The sequence below is a fragment of the Candoia aspera genome, chromosome 1, assembly GCF_035149785.1.
Source record: "Candoia aspera isolate rCanAsp1 chromosome 1, rCanAsp1.hap2, whole genome shotgun sequence".
NCBI lineage: Eukaryota > Metazoa > Chordata > Lepidosauria > Squamata > Boidae > Candoia > Candoia aspera.
In genome coordinates this window covers 151,619,971-151,647,737 of record NC_086153.1, presented here as the reverse complement: position 1 = coordinate 151,647,737, position 27,767 = coordinate 151,619,971, and the positions used below count along the sequence as shown (strand labels likewise).

The 27,767-nt window shown below is 37.0% G+C and overlaps 1 protein-coding gene across 3 annotated transcripts; it reads right to left on the bottom strand.

The window, feature by feature from the left end:
• Positions 1-27,683, bottom strand: MCM8 (minichromosome maintenance 8 homologous recombination repair factor). 3 transcript variants are annotated; one of them, XM_063315993.1, is made up of 19 exons: positions 27,252-27,683; positions 26,254-26,420; positions 23,185-23,259; positions 21,383-21,465; positions 20,069-20,218; positions 18,927-19,030; positions 17,249-17,447; positions 16,808-16,893; positions 16,025-16,176; positions 10,870-11,068; positions 8,266-8,296; positions 7,452-7,592; positions 7,101-7,242; positions 6,163-6,358; positions 5,782-6,001; positions 4,131-4,340; positions 2,673-2,749; positions 1,860-2,049; positions 1-697 (listed from the first exon to the last, which is right to left on the bottom strand). In XM_063315993.1, the coding sequence occupies exons 2-19, from the start codon at positions 26,393-26,395 to the stop codon at positions 605-607; spliced, it is 2,490 nt and encodes an 829-aa protein (XP_063172063.1). In that variant the 5' UTR covers positions 26,396-26,420; positions 27,252-27,683; the 3' UTR covers positions 1-604. The 3 variants fall into 3 exon arrangements, with proteins under 3 accessions (XP_063172063.1, XP_063172080.1, XP_063172071.1); XM_063316010.1 differs by having other exon boundaries at positions 10,870-11,017; XM_063316001.1 differs by having other exon boundaries at positions 27,363-27,683.
• Positions 27,684-27,767: the final 84 nt, after the last annotated feature.

Sequence of the window (27,767 nt, the reverse complement as noted above, 5' to 3'; positions counted from 1 at the left end):
TGTTTTAAATAATCCAACCACGCATTCTGTTAATGGTGTTACATTTACAATATGAGTTTGGCTCATTCACAGAACAGAATTTGACTTAAAAATATAAACACCATATTCATACATACATTAATATGAACATTTATAACAGGGTTAACTAAATTGCTCAAATGATTTGTTATACCTAGGCAAAATTTTAACAGGAATGATTTGAAACATTACAGTATAGAGCTTTCAAAAGTATAATTAGTAAATGAGTTGCTTCACATCAATACCTAGATAAATAAATCCCCTTCACTTTCCTCATCCAGTGTTCAAGATCTTTCCCATATCCTTTGCATCACAACATATACCATCTAGCTGAGTTCTCAGACTCCCACGGAACCCTTTCCGGATGTCAAGGAGAGAGGAGTAGGGAAGTCAGCTTACTCTGCCCTTACTACATCTACATTAATCTGGATTCAGACTGTTTTTTTACCAATGCCTGAATTTTACAAACACTCGTATTAGCAGGCAAGAATTCAGCTGAAAAAGAAACATGAATGAATTGCAGTCCTCTACATTCTTTTCTTCTTGCTAGTAAACAGCATGGCTTCTCTTTCCATATTGAATTACTTCACATCGTCTGAAGCTGATATAATCTTGGACCTTTTTTCAAGAAATAACCCTGATCATTTAAAGATTCAATGAAGTTTTCAAAGTCAGATATCTAAAAAATAAAAAGCAGTAGTAGATGATCAAGACCAACTACAATATATAAATTGTGTCAGGATTTAAAAAAAAAGTATTTCAATTTTTTTTTTTAACAGGAGAGGAACTTTAAAATGGTATGGAAACTTTCCACTTAAATCATCTAGGAAGCAAATCTATATCAATATATATTGCAAACACATCCCATAAGGTAGTGTTTCTTAAACTTTTTTCTCTCAGGACCCCTTCCCACTTTTAAAAATTATGGAGGATCCCAAAAGAACTTTAGTTTGTATGGGTTATATTTATTGATATTTACAGTATGAAAAATTAAAATTGATGCCTTCACTGCTGCTACTGCTTCTCACAATTGTTTGATGGGATTTTAATACTGTATAATTTTTCAACATTGGCTGGCAAATAATTTTGATTTTGCGGACCCTGAGAGGGTCTTGGGGGACCCCCAGGGGTCCTTGGACCACGCTTAAGAAACACTGCCATAAGGCAATGCCTTTTTTTTTTGGTGCCTTCAAGTGAGTGTTGACTCCTGGCAACTGCCTGGACCGGTTCCTGCAGTTTTCTTGGCAAGATTTCAGAAATGGTTTGCCACTGCCTTCTTCCAAGGGCTGAGAGAGTGATTGGCCCAAGGTCACCCAGCTGGCTTCGTGCCTAAGGCAGGACTAGAAATCCCGGTCTCCCGGTTTCTAGCCTGGTGCCTTAATCACTACAAACTGGCTCTCCTAATGTATCCTAATCATATTTAATGTATTTTATTTTTTTCAATTGATATTTGAAATGTTATTCCATAAAAGACAAAAAGTCTGATGGAAATAATTCTTGAGTTAAATGTAGCAAAATAAATTAAACTCACTGAAAATTGGGCAGATAACTTGTTCTAGTGCTCACAGAGTAAAAACTGCAGAAAGAATAAAACTTTAAAGCCCTTTCACTTAAGGTAGCCCAATAATTATCCCTCTAAGCAACAAATGATTATGTGCAAGTGACATTATCAATAATATCAAACTCAAATATCATTTCGGAAAGTACAGCTGGAACTCCAGGTTCCTCCAATCGATAGAACCAGAAATGTTGGGAGCAACCATAACCTTTTCCTCCACCTGATAACATCAATAGCTAATTTCATCCTTCTAGCGTATATATAAATACTTATTTTAGCTTACTTTTATATTTAATTCATTAGCAATCTGCCGGAGTTGATGAAGCTCAAAAATGTTGTTATAAGTTCTTTCTGCAACATGATGGAGGGCAGAAACAAATCTCTTTGCTTGTGATCTATTGCTCATTCCAGAACCATGCTGAGAACGTTCAAAATCCAATTTCCCAAACTCATCAGAATAAGTTCCTAACATGCTTGAGAAAAGAATAAACCAAAATGTACATAGTTAGCAAGAAATTAAAGTAAAATTAAAATAAAATTGCAAACAAGGCAGAGAACTGTCTTTGTATTTGTCCTTAATCAGAAGGGTTTGATGAGCTAAATAAAAAAGAACACATTCACTTTATAATTCTATTCACAATCTTCAAGATAATCTATATAATACAATAACAGTGATCAAAAATAGTTAAAAAGTTGATCTATATAATACAGTGATAAAAAACAGTTTAATAGTTTTTTATCCTATTTTGATGACCTACAGCATGTAAGTTTTTATAAGGTTTATGTTTTTTATTTTATTATGTATATAATTTTATTATAGGTATGAAAAAGTTATTCAGATATTCTGAATAAAGTTATGCAGATATTCCCTTGTTGTTTTTTTGTCTAATATTATTGTCATATGTGTTTGAATATTTAAGACTTCTAGGTTGCACTTGGCTTATTGAATGTATGTTACTATATTTTGTGTTGTTTTTCAAAATATTTTTATTTGCATTTGCTGAAAACTATATCAGTTTGCAGATTGTTCAGTTTGCAGATTGCAGGCTCACAGACTCTTATTTATTACAGTGATACTTTATCAAGTTTGTACTACCTGTATTTCATTATTTCAACAACATCCTCAGCATCTTCTGTGGTGGCCTTTTCTCTTAATTCTAATCTTGATCGTGCCTTAAACAGAAGCAACAATGCTAATATCATATAGAAATCTTCCTTATTTAATTGGATTAGAAATAGCATGGCTGAAATCACATTCACATTAAAACACAGTTCACTGAATAAGCCACAATTTGTTTAGCTGGGCAGACATATAATACTAAGCCATAAACCATGTTTTACAAATCATAATGGTTGGGTTCACATTCTGTGTCCAGCCAAATCCTATGACTGAGCACTATACATGGAATGTGAAACAAAAAATTGCGCTAGACCTGGAAAAAATGTTATATTCTTCAATTTGATCACTGTGATATTGTCACAAGGTTTGTGACAATACCAATGAATGAATTTTGTGAAATAATTTTTTGTTTTTAAAAATGTGTCAGTACAAACTGATGAACTGCGTATAAAGATTTTCATTACTGGAAACATTAAAATAACTACAGCCAATATAGCATTCCTATTAAAACTCCCCTTAATTAAAAGATGACTGGAAAAATATATGGGAGAAACCATAGTTTAGCAGCAAAACAGGTGCTCTGAACATACTGTAAGAGGTTTAATCCCCAGTTCCCTAGTTTAAAAGACCATACATAGCTGACTGGGAACAAACTCTCTACCTGAAAATTTAGAAGGCCTGCCAATCAGAATAAATAGTATTATTCAAGTATGCTCTAGGTCTAAGAATAGTAACTTCTTTTGACTCTGAAATTGGGATCAGGCACAAACACCTTAGTGATATGGAGAAATCTCATAGGATCATGATAAAGCAATAGTTTAAACTTAAGAAAGTGGCATGCAACAAAGAATTATGTTGTTCTCAAAAATAAAAATCTAGCACTGTAAAACAAAGGACAAACAACATAGCTTTAGAGGCAACATCAAAAGTTTTGGAAATATAGGTCATTGGCTCTCTTGTTTTTAGACAGCCATAAAAGCTTGGCTTTTCAGAAAGGCATTTGGGGGCAAAATCATGCTCCTCCTGAATGGTAGTGGATTGAATTGTTTTCACTTGTTTTCACTGAACAGCTACTCAATCTCCAGAAACGGAGTGTCATGTGTGTGTGTGTGTGCGCGCGAGCGCATGTACATCTGTATTTATATACATGTGTATGTGTATATATCAGATGCCAGTTTATTAACTTATAGTATGTGCTACATATTTCTACAAAAAGATGGTAGAAACATTTGTTTTCCTCAAGACACAAGAAATCTTTAGATTGATCCATTTCCAGTTTCAGAGAGATAGCATCAACATGTGTCATTTGAAATAAACCAGATATAAGTCAACATAAGAAAAGTCCGTATTGTGCTCGTCCTCCATGTTTTAAAATCCAATACAAAATACACCTACTGTAAAATTCTTAGTAACAATTATGAAATGAAACAGTACCTCAGTAAGGCGGATCAATGATTCTAGCTGTCGTGTTGTGATAGGTGTACTATCTGCTCTTTGACTTTGTTGTCGGAGCTCAAGATAGAATTTCTGGAGTATCTGAGCAGCTTCTGGAGAAAGTCTGGGATGTACATACTGCCGTGCATAGCCAACATATTTCTTTAACAGTTGATGCGGAATTGGGTCGCAGTTTTCTCCTGGAATGAGCTAATAGTTAAAGATACTGTTTAGGTATTTTAATATTCCATTTCAAATGGAAAAGGAAATAGTGGGATCAGATAGGAACTATAATAGACCTATAGGGGAACCTATATGATACAAGTTAATCTTGCACCTCAGTCTCAGATGCACAGAAAAGTCGTCACAACACAGGCTGTTGTACTTTTGTTTCATGTATTCTTGCATTGGAATGTTATAATACTGTACAAAAAATGAAGCTTAATATTGAGGTCTACCTCCCCAGTGCTTTGTACACTGGCCCCTCTTTACCTCCCATGGAGTGTTTGCCCCAAAGCTTGTTGCTTCCAAGCAGAAACTGAACTCTTGACTGAAAACTTCCAGGAAGGTTACTTTTGCAAAGAGTTTGCTGTTATGATTTCAAATCAAATTCTGTAGCCTTCTAAAGTCACATATGCACAGCAGAAATTTTAAGAGGGTTCATAGCGTAGACACTGTTCTTGTACCAGAGACAGAACACCCAAGGCAACCAAGAATACTAGGAATGTGCAAGGCTACAATCCATGGCATCTGGCTTTCGTATCCTTTAAAAAGGTTTTCTGAATTATATGTGGGGGTGAAAAGAAACTCAGAAAATTTAAACCTCAATCAGAACAAAAAATATCTATTGGATATTGCTAATTTGCACTTATTCTTTTCATATACTACAAAATTCTGATTCTCTAAGCCACAGAAGTTAAACATTTAAGCAACATTTTAGACCTTCTAGCTTACACTATGCCAGCTGCTTCAACAACAGAAATAATGAAAGAAGTAATTCAGTCTCCAGAAAGTGCTCTAATTTTAGGTTTGTAGACTATGATCTAGCAAAAAAGGGGTGTCTTATTCCTCTAACAGTTCTAAAAAAAACTTATCTCAAAGGTACTAAATGTATTATTGAACCAAAAGACATTCTTTTCAGCACATTCAGTCTCTTATTTGCATAAATATCAACAAATAATAGGCATGTTTGGGTAACATATCAGGTCAGAACTTGTTGCAGCTCTTGCTTAACAGGATACAGAAAAGAATGAGCAGCACGCCTCTTCTGGGTGGTCCGTTTAGTTTCGCTGAGAAGGAGAAAAGAGAAGGAAAGGACAGATGACCAAAGGTGCAAGACTGGAGGCAACAGGAGATGAAGGAAGGATTTACAGTGTCAAATATTGACTGAATGAGTCAAAAACGAATCACTAAAGAAGCAAGTAAAATTTAACAACAAAAAAGCATGTTGAAAACCCCTTAATGGATCAGAGGAGAACATTTCAGTAGGATCATGTAAAATATTTTAAGATAATGCTAAGCATATTCTTTGCTAGCCTTTCAAAAAGGAAGGCAAGGAAAAATTATGTTCTTACTTTTCCAGACAACATCATCAGGAGCATTCCCTGATGGTTAAGGTGTGGTAGGTCCAAACATGAACAAAATCTTTTACCTTTAATCTCTCCACTAATGGTTTCTCTGAAAGGACTTCAAGGACTGATATATTTGAATTCTGAAAATTCTCACGAGTCACAATAGCACTGCTGCATCCAGTCCGTTTTCCACCTCTCATCGCCATCACATGTTCAGAAAGCAGGTGATCATGATCTTCATTTGGAACATCCAGCAGTATGAATACCAAGTCAAATCGGGACAACAAAGCACTTCCCATTCTACATGGAAACAAATCCAGCACATGTAATAGCTCTGCCTCAAAGAACTAAATACAGCCTCAGAATTGACACAAAATTCACAGAAAAACCATATATTAAAAATTCCTTACTTCTTTTGTTTGCCTTGCAAATTATAAAACAGGCATTTTGAAAATACTTACTTTAAATTCTCAGATACCGTTTTGGCCTTGTTATAGTGACCCCCAGCTGGATTTGCGGCAGCTATAATTGATGTCCTCGCTGGCAAGCTGCAAACAATGCCAGCCTTAGCAAGACTAATACTTTGCTGTTCCATTGCTTCCAGCAAAGCTTGGTGCTGGCTCCCCATTTTATCAAATTCATCAATTCCACATATACCTAAAAAGAAAAATAATTACAAAGTGGCTAATAAGCAAGGCAGTTGTTCAACACTTTGAGAAGACCGCTGGTACAAAGTCCATCATGCTCAAAATGAAATTTATTCAGGGTAAAATATTTAGTATTTAAATGTGAGAATTCTCTTTTTACTAAGACTTAAAATCTTCCATGGTAGGCATTTAAAGAGTACTACTGAACTAATAAGTTCTTGGAATTCCTAAATAATGCTTATTGTTATTAAATTATTGTATATATTATTATGCTATATTTTGATCTATGCTTTATTGAGAGCTTGTATTTTTTTTTCAACATAATATAAATTCCTAGATTCTCATAAAATAGTTGCTGACAAGACAGTTGAACTGCAACCCATCATGTGATCTTAGGTGTATGCTTTGTTTAGGAGTTTTTTGTGACTGCTATAGAAAAGTCAAACAGCCAATAGTTTCAGCAGTGGTGAATTCTCAAAATGAAGTAAAACTCATTTAATCAAATTAGCCCACAGAAACATTTCTTGCTTTATGTAATCACCACTCTCAATCTATACATTTTACTTCCATCTCATTGGACTCCTCCCATGCCACTTCCCAATGTTTGAGAAATATATGCCTGTCAGTTAAGACTATATCTCAAACTGCATCTCAAGTACCCAATAAGATGAAAGTTTATCCCCTAATAAATATGCCTGTCTGCAAAGTTTACAGAGTTTTGTGGTCCAGATAAATGCATTTGAGTGCGATACCTTGATCTCCAAGTACAAGGGCACCAGCTTCCAGTGCAAAATCCCCAGAGGAACTGTCTCGAGACAGAGTTACAGTCAGGCCAGATGTAGTAGTGGCATTGCCACAAACATATACTCCACGAGGTGCAATATTGCACACCGCCTGAAGAAACAAGTTGAAAAAGCTAGCTTTGTATGTTATGGATCAATTCCCTAGATTATTACTAAGATGAATAAAAGGCCCAAGGAAGAATATATGTAATTATTCTGAGATAACATGGTATCCAGTGCTACAGAACAGTGTTTAAAAGACCTTGGTGGTTAAGCATGAGAAATACTGTAAGCTGTATTCATAAACAAACGAATCCGTACTTGCAACATCTGACTCTTCCCCAGTCCTGGATCTCCAACCATGAGAAGATGTGGGTCCCCTCGAATAGGAATCCTGTTTTTATCATCCACATATTTTTGACATCCTCCAAATAATGCCAGCACTAATCCAGCTTTTACCATCTGTGACACAAGACAGCAATCCATAAAACATTTGCGAGGAACAATTCAATGTAAGTAGCACATGATCCAGATAGTCCCTGTCAATATTTGACAGAAGGTTCTGACTTTTTGGAAGTAGAAATGGAAAGGCAATGGCAACATGCCAAGTTCAGACAATAAAAAGCTTAGTTTCATTTCTTTCAAAGTCTTGTGAAATGCATTTTAAGTGTAACATCAAATAAAGTCCTGCCAAAACCGTTACAAAACCTTTTATAGCACGATAGTGTCAGACAGTACAGTAATGCTATTTTACCATTCAAGTCTTTATAGCCATTATGCATTTTTTAAATTAATGAAGCATTTTAGTAAAATAATGGTGTATTTTTATAGACAGCTATTAGGTGTATTGTCAGTACTCCTCTATATAGTTTTATTATGGACTTCAGAACAGGTATAAATCAGATTATATGAGGAATACAGAAACTCACTTTAATGCTGATATAATATATTGAATAATACTAATAATGCTAATGGAGGGATTACAGTAATGGAAACCCCAATCTAACAATAACCCCACTCATATTTTCTGTTGTTTGTTTGCAAACCACTAAAGTGTACTTTAAAAACTAGGCCCATAATGTATTTATTTTCTACTAATACAAACCATTGAATACCTCTGTTGGAATATACGTACCTCATGACCATAAATAGTAGGACAGAGAGAGCTAGGAAGAAATAAAATTGTATTAACATATTAAATATAATGTGAAAACTTATTTAAGATTATGTATTTTAAATCACATGCTTATTCACAAACATACACTGTATAAAGGTATTACAAATGAAGCACCATTCACCTAAATTACATGGCATGTGTAATGCTAATTAAGTAAGTATGAATGCATACTGGATGATCTATTATGTTCCTGTTACTTTAGGAAGATGGGCAAGGCCAAAATGCCCTGTGGCATCCTGGTCACACTAATTCTACTTGGGCTTCAAGAGTTCATCATCTGATGCCCACATACACTCAAATTTCTCCTCCTGGCTTCTAATAATTTTTTTTAAATGCTGAAATGCCAGACTCTTTACCCACTATATTATTCTTTTTTTGTCCAGCACTATAAAGGACATGATTAATACAGTATCTTGCTTGCGGTAAGAGAATTAGTACACTGTTAATATTTTATTACTAGTTTGCAACTATTAAAGCCATAAAGAATAGTGTGGGCATGGCCATGTACTTTTAAGATCCATTTATGTCTACTATCATCATCATAATCAAATATTATTATCAAATAATAACCTTTTGTTGTAATGTTTTTAACTGTTTTAATTTTACATTTGGTATGCTGTAAGCCACCCAGAGCCTTCTGGAGTGGGTAGCCAAACTAAATCTAATATACTATTATTATTATTGTTATGCCATTCAAATCAATTAAAGTTAAATGTGATTAAGTGCATAAGGCTTCCTCTTTTAGATTAGATAGGATTTCCATACATGTATAAATGTTTACCTGTTGTACAAAAAGAATACTTGTACTCTTTGTCTGTCTATCCTTTCAGATAACAAACAAGCAACAAAAAAATCATTGTATCATAGTATTAAATCAAGTTATAGACTGAAAATAATATTTAAGAGACAGATTGTCAGTTGACACAGAGATTCATATAGTCTTTTTAAGTATCATACTTCATCCACAGTGGTGTTTGTGATGTCACAAATGGTACAGCTGACATCATCTCCCACATCTCAGACTTTTCAGCAGTGCTATATTTTGCCAGCAGCATAGAGGGTGGTATTATCTGCTAGCTCCTACGCTGCTGTCAGAACTCACAGTAAACTCTTCTGCATTTCTACCAGTATGACAGCGTGGTAAGACCTTACACAAATATTTATTTGTCAGAGTTATATCTTGCCTTTCATATAGGCAGGGAAAATCATAACATTCCCTCCTCCTGTGAGGAAGGTGGAGCTAAGAGAGAATGACTGACTCAAAATCACCTACTAACCATGAGTGGACTTGAGCCAACACTCATCACATTTAAAGCACCTAAATTTTCTTGTTTTGCTGTTTTATACATCTTATGTATCTGATGGATGTGGTAGGACAGATCTTCCATTATTGTTAGAGGCTTTTCTGGAGAAAGCTCTCCTGCTTTAAAACAGAATTACAATTGACTGTCACCAGGCACCAGCAGAAGGACCTGCTGACTTCATCTGGCTTGGAAACTAAGCAAGATCAGGCTTGGTTAGTAGTTGGCTGGGAGGATGCCAGGGTATCCCAGTCCTGTAAACTGTACTGGGAAATTAAACACCACGCATGAAGAAGGCAATGGCAAACTACTTCTGTGCGGTTGTCAAGTAAACTCCATGGATGTGTGACCAGCCACTGAGCATGACTCAGAAGACGACTAACTTTTCAGTCACACTGAATTTCCTGACAATGAGATTTTCTAATTATTCTAGGCTCTCATCCTGCATGGGGACTTTCTATGTCCTATTGTCTAAGCCCTATCTGCAAACCAGCAATAGAATACCCAAAAGGAAAAAGCATAAAGGAAGGATAAGACCCTGCCCTTTGGAATATCCTTCCCCGAGAAGTGAGATTGGCTCCCTCCCTCCTGGACTTTAGGAAACAACTAAAGACCTGGTTCTGTCATCATGCCTGGGGCGGGAGGGAGAGTAGCCATTCCTGGGGATGGCTAGTCTCTTAGAAGGACCCTGCTCTGCTTGCGAATCATAGAGAATCATTTTAGCCATCAGGTTCTTATTGTATTTATTTTATTATATATTATAGCATTTTATAGTTTTATATTTCTCTTATTTATGTTTTATTGTAAACCACCCAGAGCCCCTTTTGGGAGATGGGTGGTGATAAATTTGATTAATAAATAAATAATAGCATTTGTAGAACACAGTAAACATTATAATTGCTTGGATTGTTTGTTTGTTTGTTTTGGTGTGGATATTCAGAACACGGTGACTCCAACTGAACTAAATGGTAGAGGCAACTGTGCAGTTATTCTTTCATGAAAATCAAGACTATCTTGTAGTGGTCCAACCTCTAACAATTTTTTCTACAACATCATTTTCATGTTTTGAAGATGTCAGGAATTCAGAAATGTCTGATAACTGCGCTTATGCCTTATCAAATGTTTTTGCTATATGCTCAACTAATACAAAAGAACATATACTCCAGACATGTGGCTTTCTTTGTGAATTAAGGTTCAAATGGATTGTTCAAGCCATGATGGCAAACAAATTATATCTACTGACTTGCAATAAATAACATACTTCACAATGAGCTTGAACAGATTCTCTTCGGCTTGTATTTCCTGGACTGCATAAAGATCTTTAAGTGAAAACTCCATGCATCCTTGATGGTTTAATCCATGTTCATAATTCTTGATTTTCTGGCCTTTTGTATTACTGATAGAGTTTGCTTCAATATATAAGAGGAAGACACATTTATCATTTTTATTTCTTGATGCTCCTGTTAAAATATCAAAAGTGTGATCATGTTAATCTCTCTGCATAAGGACACAATTTGTAAGTGCTTACAGTGAAAATCTATATACAGTATTTGTAGCTCAACTTACAGTAACTAGAAGTCTCACTAAGATATTTGCTTAATATAGTGCAGTAATGTACACCAGTGTCATCAGGAGCTCAAGCTAGGCTCAAAAAAGAGAAAAGAGAGAAAAGTATCTAATTCTGTCTTATCTTTATTGCTGAATTGCTAAATCTTATTGACAGAGTTGGCTCATAAATCTTGCTAAACCTTAATGCAGCTGGGTTTTCTGTATTGTGTGAATCCAGTCATTGTGGTTTATAAAACAGTTTATGGGTTGATGTGTTATGCAAAATCTCAGTTGTGATTTATTCTTGGTAAAGCAGAGAATCACACAGCATAAACTATGAATCAATGTGATTTTTTTGTACCTTAAGACAGTAAGAATATAACAAGAAAACCGTATCTATATACTACTAAAACTCTCCTGTTTGTGTGTAACTTTTAACTGGGCGAAACAGTGCACTGTAGGGCAACAATTTTTGAACCAAGGCCCCTCAAATGGGCTAACTTATAGAATGTGTCCAAACTCCGGGACCCATGACTCCCGTGGAATAGAAATTTGGCAAATTTTATAAAACATTTTATGACATAAAAATTATCATAAAACACATTTTGACATAATACAAAATGTCATAAAACATGTCCTGTGGTCAACTCCTGATGTTTCACTGTGCAATATATTTCAATATGAATGACATGGGCTATTTTCAAGGCAGATACATCTCTGAATGTCTCCCTGAATTTTTACAAACTTTTCCAGTGAAGGCGGCAGATTGGAAGCTCTGCCACGGTTGAAGGAATCTGGTAAGGAAATCTCTCTGAAACGATGACCTAACGGGCCACGTGTTGTCTAGTGTTTAATAAAATGGCAGTAGCACAGCATAGTCTCACAAAATATGAACAGAAATATTATTGGACTTTTTGCAATACAGGCAGTCCTCGACTACAACCATTCGTTCAGCAACCATTCAAAGTTACCATGGCACTGAACGAATAGTGGCTATGACTGGTCCTCAGAGTTCCAGTAGTGCCAGCACCCCTGCTGTCACATGATCGCGATCTGGGCATTTGGCACCTAGTTCGCACTCATGACTGGTTGCAGCACCCCATGATTGCTATTTGCAACCTTCCCTGCAAGTTTTCCCAGAAAGTCAATGGGGAAGCCAGCAGGGAAGGTGCAAGTCAATAGGGGAAGTCTCACCTACTGGAATTATCAGAGGGTCAACTCAGCATTGTCTCATAAGCATAAAAGGGGTTTTTTCCCCCTAGTAAATGCATCTCTATTGTGCTTGTGGGATGTCACATGGGTCACCTGATTTCCACTTCCTTCTTCTTCTTGCGTTTGGGGATTAACAATCTCCATTTTTACCTCTGGGGCACACCTGCAAGCAGGAGGTGCTGCAGAATGCACCTCTCGTCCTTTCATCTCACTTGCATACAGACATTTCTATTTCCATAGAAAATGTCTACAAAGAACCAGTGATGAATAAGTGCTTTCTACTATGAAGCTACTTGTATCCAGATCTACTGAATAAATGTAAGCTACCTTTTTTTTCTCTTCATCTAACTACTGTGTGAAGATTGAATTATTTTCTGAACGTAATTAAGCTTAATGTGCAAGTTTCTTTTTGGTTCACGCTTCTACTTTGCAAGATTGTTGTTAACTTCTTGGAGTTCTTTTATTAATCTTTAAAAACTTCATCATCCCCCAGCCGCACATCCTCCCTCAGCCCCGCTGCATTCATGCTGCGCCAGCCACTTGCACCCCCCACCAGAGCTTCTGGTCCCAATTGCCATCATACGTCAAGGACTACCTATAATATGGGAGGCTTCTGGTGGGCTGAACAGCTGTGTCCGCGAGCTCAGCAGGCAGAGCTGACAACGCAGCAGTTTTTTTGGGCTCAGGCAGGTTTTCCTGAAGCCCAGGAGTGTTTTCCGGAAAAAGGAAAACACCTGGAATCACCCCATCTGTCCTCTGGACAGCTGCTTGCAGCCAGGAGATTGCAAACGGAGTTTGCACTCAACTGGTAAGAGCTAGCCAGGAGGCTGGGACGTCACCATTTCCAAGCCACGCTGTAGCCTTAAAGGGACATTAAGACCGGCCACCCCATTTCTAAATCACCCAATTTATATTTCTTTTAAGTACAAGTAGCCTAAGAGAGGCTTTCTACAGCAAGGAGAAGCGGGCTCTCTTGGTGCTTATTGTTATTTTGGGGATCAATTTTTCTAAAAAAAATCTTTTAAAGTTTTGGGCTTGGTTTTCCCTCCAAATATTAAGGAGGATTGAGAGTAAATAATTCTCTCCCTGTTATTATTTTTGTACTAAATTTGAAGATATTAGCATTTTCCTACACATTGAATCGGCTGTTTTGAACTTTCAGTTTTCTGCTTCTACTTTCCCTGGGGAACTGTCTGCATATCTCACTTTCACTTATGTAAACACATTTCGGAATTCTTTCATATCTTCGACTTTTGCTGGTTAAGCTCCTAGAGGGTGCCATAATCTACTACATGAGACACAGAGGATTTTAAACAGACTTTCTCTGACTTCCACCAAGCTTCTAAACAGATTCTGATTCCTACCAAGTTTTTATGCAAGGCATTCAGGACACTGTGGAAAATATGAGGTCTAAAATGTGTCATCTGGTTGGGGATGTCATGGATGAAAGTGAGTATTCTAACAGTGACAGAAATGTCTCTTCAGAGATCGGGATTTCTGTTGAAATGCTGGATGAAGATCGGATAACCAAGTTGGAGAAATTTAAGGGAGAGCGAGTTGCAAGCCACAAGTGAAATTGCTTTTCTGGTGGAATGCCATGGAAAAGAAGGGGGTATTATGTATGGGAGGTTTCCTGAAGAGAAGTTGGAGTTTTTGAGTGGGGCAGTTGGGCTGTTCAATCTTTTTAAGAAAAAAGCTCTGTCTCCATTCTGGGGATATGTAAATGCTCTGGTTTATTTTGTAGTGGGACAAGGGTTTAAGAATATTTATCTGGATTGCTTTTAGGGTTTGGCTGATTTCATTTATCTTTAATGATTTGGATTAAAGATCCAAATTTTTATTATTATTAAGGTATAATAAAAAAAATGTCTATTTGCATAGTTTTAGGTTTAATATGATTAAGATTATTAAAATTGTATTATTAAATATAATGCAGACAATTTATATGTTTTTTAGTTTGATTTTTATTATAGTAGACAGAAATGTATAGAATAGTAGTGGGAAAGAAATAATTACATAAATCTTGGGGGGGAGTTATTTAGGAGGTTTATATAAATTTTTCTTTTTTTCTTTTAATATACTGTAAGGGGAGGGAGTAACATCACTTGCTGAGATGGGCAGCTATAGAAATCAATCAAACAAACAAACAAACAAATAAAACTGTATCTAGTGATTTTTACAATGTGCCAATGGAATGATTTATAGAAATAATGTGATTTTGGTTTAATACAGAGTAAGGGATTGATTATGGAAATTTTTATATATCCTTGCTGTTAAAAGTCAGAAGTCACCTCTTTTTGTAACTTTGAAAAAAAATTTCTCTTGTGTTTCCATGCTTTTTTAGTTTTTTTCTTTGTAGTTTTTTGTTTTTCTGTAGCTTTTATCTTTGCTTGAAACTTAATAAAATTCTTATTAAAAGAAAAAGGACTACATATAGTATGACAAAATATTTTAAAAGAAGCTGGTCCGAAATCATCCAAACAAAAGGATCCTTGCCACACTGGACAGCTTATGAGCTGCGCCACATGGATTGCCTACATATGTAATCAGATGACAAAACTGAAAAAAATTACATAAAGTCCCATCTGTGACCACAATAAAAAAACATTCTAGGTTTCATGTGTTAATTCTGTATTTCCACAGCTATTGTTTGTTCTTCTATTCAGCCCTCTCAACCATTCAGAATAACTTCAGGAGAAATAACTTTGCCCTACTGCAATGGCTGGATAAACAGGGAATTACAGCGGTATGGTCTAAAATAATCAGAAAGGGTGTAATATTGAGGGGAGGAGAGTTTTAGAAGGGAGATACAGGCCTAAACAAACAGCTCTATCACTGTAACATATTTTAACAGTGTATTTGATTCGATTATGTGCCATCAAGTCAGTGTCGACTCTTAGTGACCACACAGATTTCTCCACGATGATCTGTCCCTAACCTGGTCTTTCAGCTCATCCAACGGTATAAACATATATTTACGCTATCTTTATATTGTCATATTGGTTTGCTAGTTTATTTGGTTTACTTTTGCTAACACATTTTGACAATATTTTCTTGTTACAGAGATGGCTATATCTGCCCTGTATTGTAAAGTTTATTTACTTATTGCATTTCTATCTACCATAATCCAAGTGACTCTTGAAGGCTTATATGATGTAGAAACATTAAAAGAGCCACAGTAAATCTTAAAATCCAGTAAACAATTTAGAATAAAATAAACCACAAGGTCCAAGTAAACCAAGATAAAAATAACTGTAAGGTAAAAATAAATATAAAAATGGCTAAAACTCCCTGTGTAGTTAGAATGCTCTCTGGAACTGCTGAATTTCCACCATCCTGAATGCAATCAAGGAGGCTGGCACTGCCACTAAAAACGCAGCACCTCTTGGCTTCAGCTGCCCTCACTACCCAAAAGTAGATAACTAAGACAGTTCCTCTGTGAAAACACTATTTTCAAGCACTGCGTACCAATACGCTGATATCTTGTTTTAATTTAAATCTCATGGCTGTAGTCTTTGACACTGATTATGCTTTACTTCTGACCCACTAATTTGGCAAAATGCAAATGCATACATAGACAACTGAATTGAGAGCCATTTTCTAAAATGGATAAAATACTGTATAGATGTCAATATATAAAAGCTGATATAGTGTACCTTCTTCTGTGTTCGATACCTTGACAATTCCTGCAACAGTAATCACATCACCTGGAGTACAACTATCTACAAGATCGTGAACCAGTTCACATTCTATTGTTCGAGGAATTCTCCCAGCTTCTCGCTGATCATCTGACATGAGCTCTTGAATCCTGGAATATTGGGTTAATAAAAATATACAGCCCAATCAGAAAAAAAAAAAGACACATTACCACAGGTGGAGGAGAATGGAGATTTATAAAATATTGATTATTTAAACTTATTTAGGTAGATCAAAACTAGCATTCTGATTCTTGCTTTGGTTTTTGGAGTACTAATACATTTCTGGCAAATACTTCTAAGAGCTGAAGACAGGTTTAAATGAATTATGAATCAAAGATCCACAAATCTTCCTTCTTAAAACACCCACCCATGTACCCATGCATATGCACATAGACACACAAACACACACACCTTATGGAGAAAGCAGAAGTACAAGTGGCCAGACCTCAAACTAGATTTCTCACAATACCAAATCTATTTCTTACAGACAAAGGGGGGATTGCTGCCTCTGGATTAAGGATAATATTATTGATAAAATGGGATATTTTATCTTTGAATGGGATTATTATTTTACAGAACTCTTTAAATTACAATGAAAGTGTACAGAAATAAATTTGAAGTAAATTCCTTCACATTACAATTCCTTACATTTACTATAAAATGGCTTACAATAGAGTAGTTTATCAAAATGTAAATTTCTATTAATCTACATTTCCAAAATATTATGGAATACATATTTACTTAATCGACTGCCAGTCCACCGTAACTGTGTAAGGAGAACTTCTATCTGCAATGAAGGATCGTCCATGACATTCAGGCAAAGGACACTGAAAGACATTAATGTTCAAGTTCAGGACAAAAGAAAGTTTATATCACAGCCATATTTGTTCTGTTTGATTTGGGGAGGCTTGCACTTGTGCTTGCTGTATCTTCCTTTCCATCATAAATAGTACTCTTAAAATGAATGATAATTTGTAAGATCCATTTATCAAGATATGATTCATGTCCTTAAATGGGCAATAAACCATGCAGCATGAGAAATTTATTTTGGAAATTTAATTAAATTTTCTAAGTATATTTAAATCTTATATAAAGTATAGCATTACATCTTATTACTATAAATACTAGTCACAAAAAGTAAGAGGTAGCACTTTGGATTTTGACAGTTGTTTTTTTAATTACCTTCGTCGGGAGAGTGTATTTTCCATCCGGGAGAGGAAAACTCTGAGTATTTCCACATGCGCTGCATATAAAGGCCATCTTGGTGCAAATGGGTTTAATGTTACTAACACGTACAACAGTCCCACGTAAAGCAACGTATTTCCCATAGCAATTAGCTCGAATATTCTTAATTTGAGTAAGCGGATCATAGTTGTACACTCTAAAAAAAAATTACAACATATTCAAATAAAATTGATCTATACTGATAATTGTCCAATTTAGTGAGAGCTCATCATGCTTAAAATAATAGTACTATTCACATAACAATAACTGGTGAAAACAATAGGATTTTGGCTATTTATTCAACTGATAAAATAATTAAGATTTTAATTTGCCATAATTAACATGTGTAATCGATTTAAATGAGAACTAAGTTTAATTTTCTTTAAATGGAGCCAATGATTTATTACCTTTTGTAGAAAAAATATACTGAATGTATTAAAATATTCCTTTCTATTGCAAGTCAGTCTTAGCACAAATAAATTATGATTGTAAAAACTTGTTTTTAAGTATCCACTTTCATTTATACTGTAAATTATTTTGGCAGACCAAAATTCAGAGCAAAGCTGTATGTATATACATATTTCAATGTTAATGCATTTTTATAGTTAATCACAAAATTTAAACATAAAAACTTCCTGGGAAGTTTTCTCTTTATTAAATTGTTCTTACATTAATTCCTTCTTATATTAATTCCTACATTCAGTTCAGGAACCTTTATACTGTCATAATTTTATGCCTTCCAGAAAATAATCTATTTCATATAGATCCAATGGTGCAGAAAATAAAAACATTCAGCAATGACTTGAAACATATGTTTTTTTATTTATTTTTATAAATTTTAGTTCTGCTTCAAATAAAACATAATTTTCAAGCTGCAATACACAATCCCAATTATATAACAATCTCTGCAAAGATATAGTGGAAAAAGTCCTTCCATGGATTCGGTACAATGATGAGATCCTTTCAAAGCAATATCCTCCAAGGCAGAAAATAATTACTGCTAGATAGTCTGAATGCAAATTCACTTCACTTGCATTCAGGCATAATAAAACCCAAGATTGCATCCTGGAGAAGGGTTATTCTAGGCACACTTAAACCCATTTAATTTATTGGCGGTTATTGCTAAATAAACATACTTCTCTGAAATTACTTCTGAGTGATTCAGGGGTAACCATGCAGGTTACGGTTTCTGTAGAATAGTTTCCCAGAAGTGACAAAATAAGAAACTGCATTTTGTTATAAAGTAGGAATGAAAACTTAAAATATTGTCCCCACAAATTAAAATAAACAGGATGATGCAATCTAGAACCCTATCAAGGCGTTTCTCTGAACTAAGTGCAGTTTGTTGGTAAATCTAAATGAGGGCAGATAAATTTGCATGCTGTAATAGTATTATTGCTCTTGTCATTTAAATTAGGTGACTGCTGGTACAAGTTTAATATCAGCCTTCTCCGATATTCCAGAGATTAATCTTACCATCATTAATATTTTCTAGGATTTTTTATGCCATCATTTTCTCAAAAATGTCTGTGATTTAGACTTCTTGCCATTTCATATTCATATACTAGGAAGTTCAAAAAAACGCTTTAAAACATTTTCAGTTTTCTCATAACTGAGTAATTTAAAAACCAGATACCTTGCATGAATATGTGGCACATTTATAATAGGCTCTTCATCAGTGGGCAGCCCTTCTTGCTCCTGAAGTTTTGCCGCATGCTTTTCAAGGTCTTTGATCAATACCTAGATGATAAAAAGAAGCTGCCTGAGATAGTTCATATAGAAATAGAAATAATAATAGAAATAATTCATATAGAAATTTTCTTATTTCTAGAAGCACATGGTGTTTCTGGCTGTCAAAGGGAGGACTTTCTTGTTGCAATTTATTTTTCTTTTCCACTGTAGTATCCACTGCCACCTGCTACACTATTCTAAAAGATCCCGTAGTACCCACAATTGAGGTCTTTAAGAGGCCTCTGCAATTAGACATAGAGACCAAACTACTTAGCACTCTAAAGCAAAGTGTATTTGTGTGTGTAAAGTACCCTACCTCCGAGTCCTAATGCAGCCGTCTGATGAAAGTTTGACATTGCTGCATAGAAGACTGTTCCTGGTTCTCTGCATATGAGAACTTTTGTTGGGACTGTCAGCAAAGTTGCTGTGCATGCACACACATGTGCAGGTACTCAGGGACAGCCTTTGAAGCAACTGCGTGAGGCCTCCAAACGACGGGACTGCTTTTACACATGTTTTGCTCATGTTTTCCAAAACACAGGAAATCTTACTTAACACAGTGAAACTATTGACCACACATATGCAGGATTTCACTATCAAGCACACTTATTAAATACATACACTCCTTCTTTTATTTTGTATTGCCATCCAAGGATGAAAGCCGGCTGGGTAACCGTGGGCCAGTCCCTCTCTCTCAGCCCAACTCACCTCACAGGGTGGTGGTTGTGGGGAAAATAGGAGGAGGAAGGAGTATTGGGTATGTTTCCTGCCTTGAGTTATTTATAAAAACAATAAAGGCGGGATAGAAAAACAATAAATAATAAATAAACATTTTTGTCAAGATTTGGGCTGACAACTTACATAAATTTCTAAGTCCCGTCGAATTCAGTCAGGCTCAATTGTAAGATATGTATATGAATGGATAGTATTGTTATTCCTTTTCAGATGAAGTATAAATTGTCCTCTCATACCAGATAAAATTTGCGTTTTGTGAATAATAAGACCTTTGAATGTAAAAATGTCTACTATTTGTCTAATGCAATTTACCTGATGTATGGCCAGACCCATGCAGTCCAATGTTTTTTGTGGTGTCTCTCTTAATTCAACAGCAACATCAGGTAATGATTCCACTAATTCTTTATCACATATCAGTTCTTTATAATCCACTAGAATACTTCCTTTTCTTTCTATTTCATCCTATAAAATAGAGGTGTATGAATTTGTGATCAGTAAAACTATAATTTTACTGGTGTTGTTTACGCCATTACACATTATTTTAATCATAGCTGTAAGCTGTTATAGCATTCTCAAATATTAAAGACCATTAAAAATCTATATACTACTAAAACTCCCCTGTTTGTCTGTGTGTAACCTTTAACTGGGCGAAACGGTGCATTGTAGGCAACAGCTTTTGAACTAAGGTATCTCAAATGGGCTAACTTACAGAATGTGTCCAAAATCCAGGACCCATAACTCCCATGGAATTGAAATTTGGCTAATTTTATAAAACATTTTATGACATAAATATTATCATAAAACATTTTATGACAGAATACAACATGTCATAAAACATTTCCTGTGGTCAACTCCTGATTTTTGACTGGGCTATACAGTTCAACATTAGCTACTTTCAAGGCAGATACATCTCTGAAATATCTCCCTGAATTTTTAAGAACTTTTCCAGTGAAGGCAGTACATTAGAAGCTCTGCCACTGTCGAAGGCTTTGAGGAATCTGGTAAGGAAATATCTCTAAAACGATGACCCAACAAGTCATGGGTTGTCTAGTATTTTAATAAAAATACCAATCCTTGATTCAACTGCCTCATATTCCAAAATATGTGTGGTCTGCATTATATGTGGATTATCTCACATGTTCTCTGTTTATTGAACCTAACAATACCACTGACTTATGCTTCCCTCTTTTTACTTTTGGCACACAATAAAGAGGATAAATCAGGTAAATTTGACGGAAAGCTAATATACACTGTGCAAATAGTTAAATATGTGAAGAATGAAATGGATTTAGTTTAGGACAAGAAGACTCAGCTCTCTTCCTTATTTTCTAAAATTTTCCTCTGTCTGTCTGTCCATCCATCCATCACAAATCTTAGCATCAGATCAGATCATCAGTGATCAACAGATCACAGAGACCTGGAGAACAAGGTTAAACAAATTTTCTAAAGATTCTTACAGAATCAATCTGCTAGCTCTCTTAGAAAAAATAAAATTAAAATGCTCTTAAATACCAGGAATCCTTGGATTCTTTCAACATATAAATACAAGAAACAAACAAGTATGTGGGGTTAACCCAGCTTCAGAAAACAAAAGTATCCAAAACAACGTATAATCTAACAATTTACCTTATCATAAAACTCTATTCGAGATTTGAAAAACGTTTCAAAAGCTTCAGTCTTCTGAACAAAAGGCGAGTTGCCATCATATGCTGAATTAGACAATTTCCATTAATTAATACAGTTAATATAGTTATGGCGCTAGATAACACTAAACATATAAAAACATATTTATCAATAAAGATACTGATTTTAGAAGCCAATCTTTAATATACTAACAAGACATTATATTTAGCTACAGCTTTAAAAAGTTCTGCTCAGGATTTAAAGACACTCCTTGAATATTTACTACTAGGAATTTAATTTCCTGAAATAAATATAATCTTGTCCTATTGACCATGTCTTATTTTTACAAGCATTACTTTGACAGGAGTTATCATAATAAATGAATTTAGAACAAAATCGTGTTCATTCAAAAGGAAGCCTTACTATATTCATCAAGGCCCACTTCTAGGAAGCTATATGCTAGATGGAAATCTTATAGCCTCATTTTATGAGATTCTAGGCATGCCTAAAGTAAAAAAGTTGAATACACATGATAAACCAGGATTTAACCATCATTTGACAAGCTACATAGCAATAAGCTATAACAGGAGAATTCACACACTGTGCCAAAACAAACTGCATTAAGGTTAGCACAGCGTGTGAAATCCACCACTGACTCCTTAGCACTGCATAGGAATGAGCCGATATTATCGTCTCATTGAACTCCACTGGGTTACTTTGTCATACATATGCAAAACTATTGAGCTGCGTGACAAGGAAGCTAAATATAGCGCTATTATATTTTAGAGTAGTTTTTATACCTAAAAAAAAAAGTTTAAATGAACTATCTGATCATATTCTAAAACACATAGTCAAGTTATTCCTATCTGATAGGGAGACTCAATTAATTCATCCATTAAGGAGATTTTAATTTGTGTGCCTTTCAAAATATTACATCCCTTTTTTATATAAATGGAGGTTTGTTTACTACAAACAACACAACTTACATGAACAACAAATTTGTGCATGAAACAAAATAAACTGTACTGCTCCATGTGCAAATCCAAATTCCATGATCAGGCAAAAGTATTCCGCTTGCATTTTATTTTCTTATTTTTTTATATAGCACCACAGATGTGCTTAGCACTTTACATAAGTCAGATTTGGACATCACATTAAATTGTGGTGGTGGTGTTTTTAGTGTTTGTCCCACTTGGTTGCAGCATCCACTTGTTTTGCACTGCGCTCACCTAGTTCACACTCAAAGCTATGAATCATTATGTGATAAGAAGTCTTGTTTTTCAGTTGGCTTGTTGCAGAGCCTGAGGTTGTTTAGGGTTGAGAGGGAATGAGTGGCCCAAGGTCACCCAGTTGGCTTCTGCACCCAACAGATGACTAGGATCTAGTCCTCCCCTCTCCTAGTCCAGCACCAGCACTATACCATACTAGCTCTTTCTCACATTAAGCTGTGATGTTGTTATACTAAAATTAAGCCACATGCTTGTTCTTTCCTCACACACTTAACTTCTTCAGTCTAATAGAATTCATGTCTGTATACTCTATGTGGGAACATGCCACTGCCAATCTAGCACCAGGCTAATATTCCAGTCCTGGTTCCCTCATCCAGGCAGAGGAAGAATTTAGGCAGGCAGAGCAGGAACCATTTCTGGCAGTGATCCTGCTTTGTACATGCAATATAAAAAAAATCTGTGATCCTCCCCGCAAAATTTGCTCATGGCCTCCCGGAGGGTCAAGACCTACAGTTTGTAAATCCCTCCCCTAGCCAGCTCTTGATTTTACCATCTACAGAAAAAAAAAAACCTCACCTTCAGAGAAATAAAGTTTCCAACCTTTATATGGAGTAGCCTGATCCAGCGTTGTTTGAATGAGACGAGGTTGTGCTGAAAAGTATCCCCTCAAAAGTCAGTGATAAAACTGAGCCTGTTTAATTTGTTGTTAAAAACAATTTATATATAACATACTATAGCTGAAAATGAACCTAAAATGATAAAGATAGTAACTGCCTGTATTGTACACAGGGACAACTTTGCCATAAGATTCAGCTTTAAAAACTTCATCTAAGTTGCAGCACAGCAATCCAGTCTTCAAGTATTGTATCATGCTATTCTAAGACACTTTTTTTCAACTTATTCTAATTTTTTTTTTAATTCTCCAAAGCCAATAAAGTCATGTAGGGATGGTCCTGTGATGTTATTTGGGATAAGTTTGATTCTGTTAGTCCTGAGGAAGTGGACAGAGTCCTTGGTGCTGTGGTTTCAGATCCATGGCTGGCCAAGGCCTCCAGGGAAGGGGCCATGTGGGTGGATCTATGTGGTGGTGAACGCTTCCATGAGAGAGGGGGTGATCCATACCCTCCTTAAGAAACTATCACTGGATCCTACAGAGCAGAACCCAATTTCCAACTTTCCTTAGAAAGGAAAGTTTGTTTGAAATGTGGTTGGTCTACAGCTCTAAAGGTTCTGGAGGGGGTGGATTATCTTTCAAGTCAGGTTTCAGGTCAGGATACTTTACTGAGACAGCTTTGGTTGCATTTGTGAATGACATGTGGCAAGCTCAGATGGGGTAGTGCATCCATCCTGCCCCCCTTTGACCTCTGAATGGTCTTCAGTACCATCAACCATGTTATCCTTCAGTTTCAGCTTAGGGGGCTGGGAATCGGGGGGGACTATTTTTTTTAAATTTTATTTCAAGCAATATCAGGCAACTACATTAACATAAATCCAATATACATTTTAAAAAAAGAAATAAAAACACAAAAAAGGTCTACTACAATGTGAATAAAAAGACAGATACTATACATGTGAAAAATTACCATATATAAAGAATATACCAAATTATAATCTATTGCTATTAAGGTAAACCATAAAATCCAGCCATTGGGGGTACTGTTTTGTGGTGGTTCTCCTTCAAGACTAGTTCTGATGGAGGAGGCGGGACAGTCTAGTCCTAGATTCCTGCATTGCAGGGTGCCTCAGGACTCTCCCCTCTCCTGTTACACAAAGCTGCTGGGTAATGTCATTCACCACCACGGGATGAAGTATTGTCAGTATGCTGATGATATCCAATTGTACATCTTGGTCCCTGCCCACCCAAGTGAAGCTATCAAGGTTATTTCCCAGTTCCTGGAGGCTGTGGGGATCTGGACAGAGAAAAACATGTTTTAGATCAACCTTGTCAAGATGAAGTGGCTGTGGGTTTTGGGTCCCACAAGTTCTGGAAATAGAGAGATTGTACAGCTAGTCCTCAACTTATGACAACAATTGGGACCGGAATTCTGTCACTAACCAGTGCAATTATAAAGTATGACTGCATCACTTAGCAATGGCAATCCCTGCAGTCCCAGTTGCCATCATTAACTGAATCCCACAGTCATTAGGCGAGGCAAGTTCCTGCCAGCTTCCCACAACCAAAGTCAGTGGGGAAGCTGGCAGGAAATCACAAGTGCCAGGCCAGCAGGCAGGTAAGTGGCGGCTGCCAGGTGCAGGAGGGAGTGAGGTGGTGCATGCAGGGGAGGGTTGGGGAAAGTGTGCGAGGGTACATGGCGAAGCGCAAGAGGCACCACACAAGTTGGGGAGGGTGCATGAGAAAGGCGCCACATAGGTTGGGGAGTGTGCGCGGTGGTGCACAAGAGGTGCTGCTTGGGTTGGGTGTGCAGGGGTGCATGAGAGGCACCGTGCAGGTTGGAGAAGGTATGTGAGAGGCACCGTGCAGGTCAGGTGTGCGAGGGTGCGTGAGAGGCGCTGCGCAGTTCAGAGAGGGCGCACAGCAGTGCTCAAGAGGTGCTGGGTGGGTCAGGCACCACATGGGATAGGGACAGTGTGTGAGAGGCACTGCATGGGTCAGGGTGTGCAAGGGTGCGCAGGGGTGCACGAGAGGCGCTGCACAGGTTGGGGAGGGTATGCAGGGTTGCATGAGTGGCTGGCGCAGCATGAGCACAATGGGGCTGGGGAGAGTGTGCAGGTGGGGGGGACTTACCCCAGTGAATTGCAACCTTCCCTACCAGCTTCACCGACTTTCTGGAAGCCGGCAGGGAAGGCTGCAAATGGTGATCAGGTGATCGCAGGGTGTTTGGTAACTGGTCTTAAGTGCGAACAGGTTGCCAAGCGCCCAGATTGCAATCACGTGACCATGGGGGCCATAACTCTGAGGACCACAGCTCCCATTGGAAGTGCAGATGGTGGGGGGGCTTTACACACTATCTTGTGCACCAATTGCACCTGTTCCTGGATTGGGATGCCCTGTTCACAGTCACTCACAACTTAGTCATCTCCCAATTATATTATTGCAATGTGATCTACATGGGGCTGTCCTTGAAGATCATCCAGAAGCTTCAATTGGTCAAAAAGGCAGCAGCATGGGTAGTTATAAGGGTCTCTTCCTATGCCCATGTGACAGCTCTACTCTGCAAGCTCCACTGGCTCCCAACAGGCTTCAAGATGAAATTCAAGGAGCTGGTTATCACTTCCAAAGCCCTATATATAATAGAATCAGGTTGATTGCAGGACTATCAGCTCGTCCCATACACTCCAACAGAGAGGGAACACTCTAGGTCTTCTCACTGAAACAATGGCACTATGAGACTTAGGGGGTATGCCTTTTGGAATGATCTTCCCCCCAACATATGGTTGGCCCTGACCTTGCAGGCCTTCAGAAAGGCAGACAAAGCAGAGTTCCCAATTGGATGAGTTAAAATATATTTTAGTTTTGGTTGCTACTTCACTGTTTTAACTGTGTTTTTTTATGGTATACATTGTTTTCCTCTGTGTTTTTTTACTTTTGTACACTGCTCAGAGTCATGCTGTTTGACTTGGGCAGTCATATAAATGCTATAAATAAATGAATAAATAAACAAGCAAGCTGTGGAATGAACGTACCTGACACCAATTTCCTGGCAGCATTTTTCCAGTTTTCTTTCTGTCCACCTCCTTTTCCTCTACCTTGCCATCTTCCTCTTCTCCACCTTTGAAAACCACCCCTTCCTCGTTCAGAACCTTTCCCACTAGGCTCAGCACTCATCTTGGCACTCTAATGGATCTGCATTCTGAACTAATTAAAAGACAACACATATGTAGCATACATTAATTTTGAAAGTAGTTATTAATGCAGACATCAGTTTGTTTCAGTGTTTGCACATCACTATAAGTCACAGTTTACCTCAGGTTCCTGCCCTCTAGCCCCTTCATATGGCCCAAAGGTAAATATCTGTTTAGGTTTGTACATCACACTGAACTATGGTTTAACTATGTTTTATTAAATAACTATTGGCTGGCTTTGCACAACGCATTATACCTATGTTTACAAATGACAAAGGCTAGATTCACACAGCATACCAGACCCAAATCAAACCAGTAATATTATGGATAAGCCTCATATGTGAATCTTCAATGTTGAATTATCATTTCCAGGTATTAACTGGGCCTGCTAAGAATAGCAGTTCAACAACATCTAGAAAATTTCAATTCCCTATCCCTGACCCATTAACTACCATAGAAATTACTGATCTACAGGAACTTCAGGTATGAGCTAACGTGGTAAACCCATGTTTGTTGGAATTGGATCCAACAGACATAGAACACAAAAAGGATCACAATGCATGTGTTGCAGATCTACTTAGAAATCAATCAATACAATAGGGTTTACTTTCAAATAAATATTGACAGCATTGCACATGTGTGCTTAAGACACCATTTCAGTGCAAGAGCAAAGCCATTAAAAAAACTTTCTACACATAACTATTAAAAGAAAACACTGATTAAAACTGCTACTAATCAGAGGACACCTCCTCGTCTCCCTTTGCTTCTCATAAATAAACCATTAAAAAATGCTCCCCAAGCACAGTCCGTGGAATCAGAATTTTAAAAAGGAATTGAACCTAATTCTCAGAGAAGCTGGTCAACTTATAACCAGTCTCCGTAACTTCAGATAGGAAGGACGATTCACATAGTTGTGTGCTCTTCCATTTAAGGAGAAACAAAAAAGATACCCCCAGCGCAGAAAATGGCCATTCCGTGGGAAACTTCGGCTAGATTTCGTCTCCCGAACGCTTCGCTTTGGATGTTCAAGCCCCAGTCACCGCTGACTACAGAAGAGAGGGAAGCGAACACTTACCCGAACGAAAGCTGAAGGCGAGTGCCACAGTGCCTCAAAACGCCCCCAGTCGGACTCGCCTGAATCTCTTCCCCTCAATTCGCCTCGTTACTATTGCGCTTCATTTTGGCACGGCGCAGTGAAGTTTCCCTCGCGTCGGGCGCTCAGAACCAATCAGGACTGGCGCCGCTCTGTTGCCCTGAGTCCGTCGCGAGCGCTCAAAAACGTAAGTGGGAAGGCGGGAACAAGCAAATCATGTGCGAACCCTAACACAATGTTTCCCAACCTCGGCGGCTTTAAA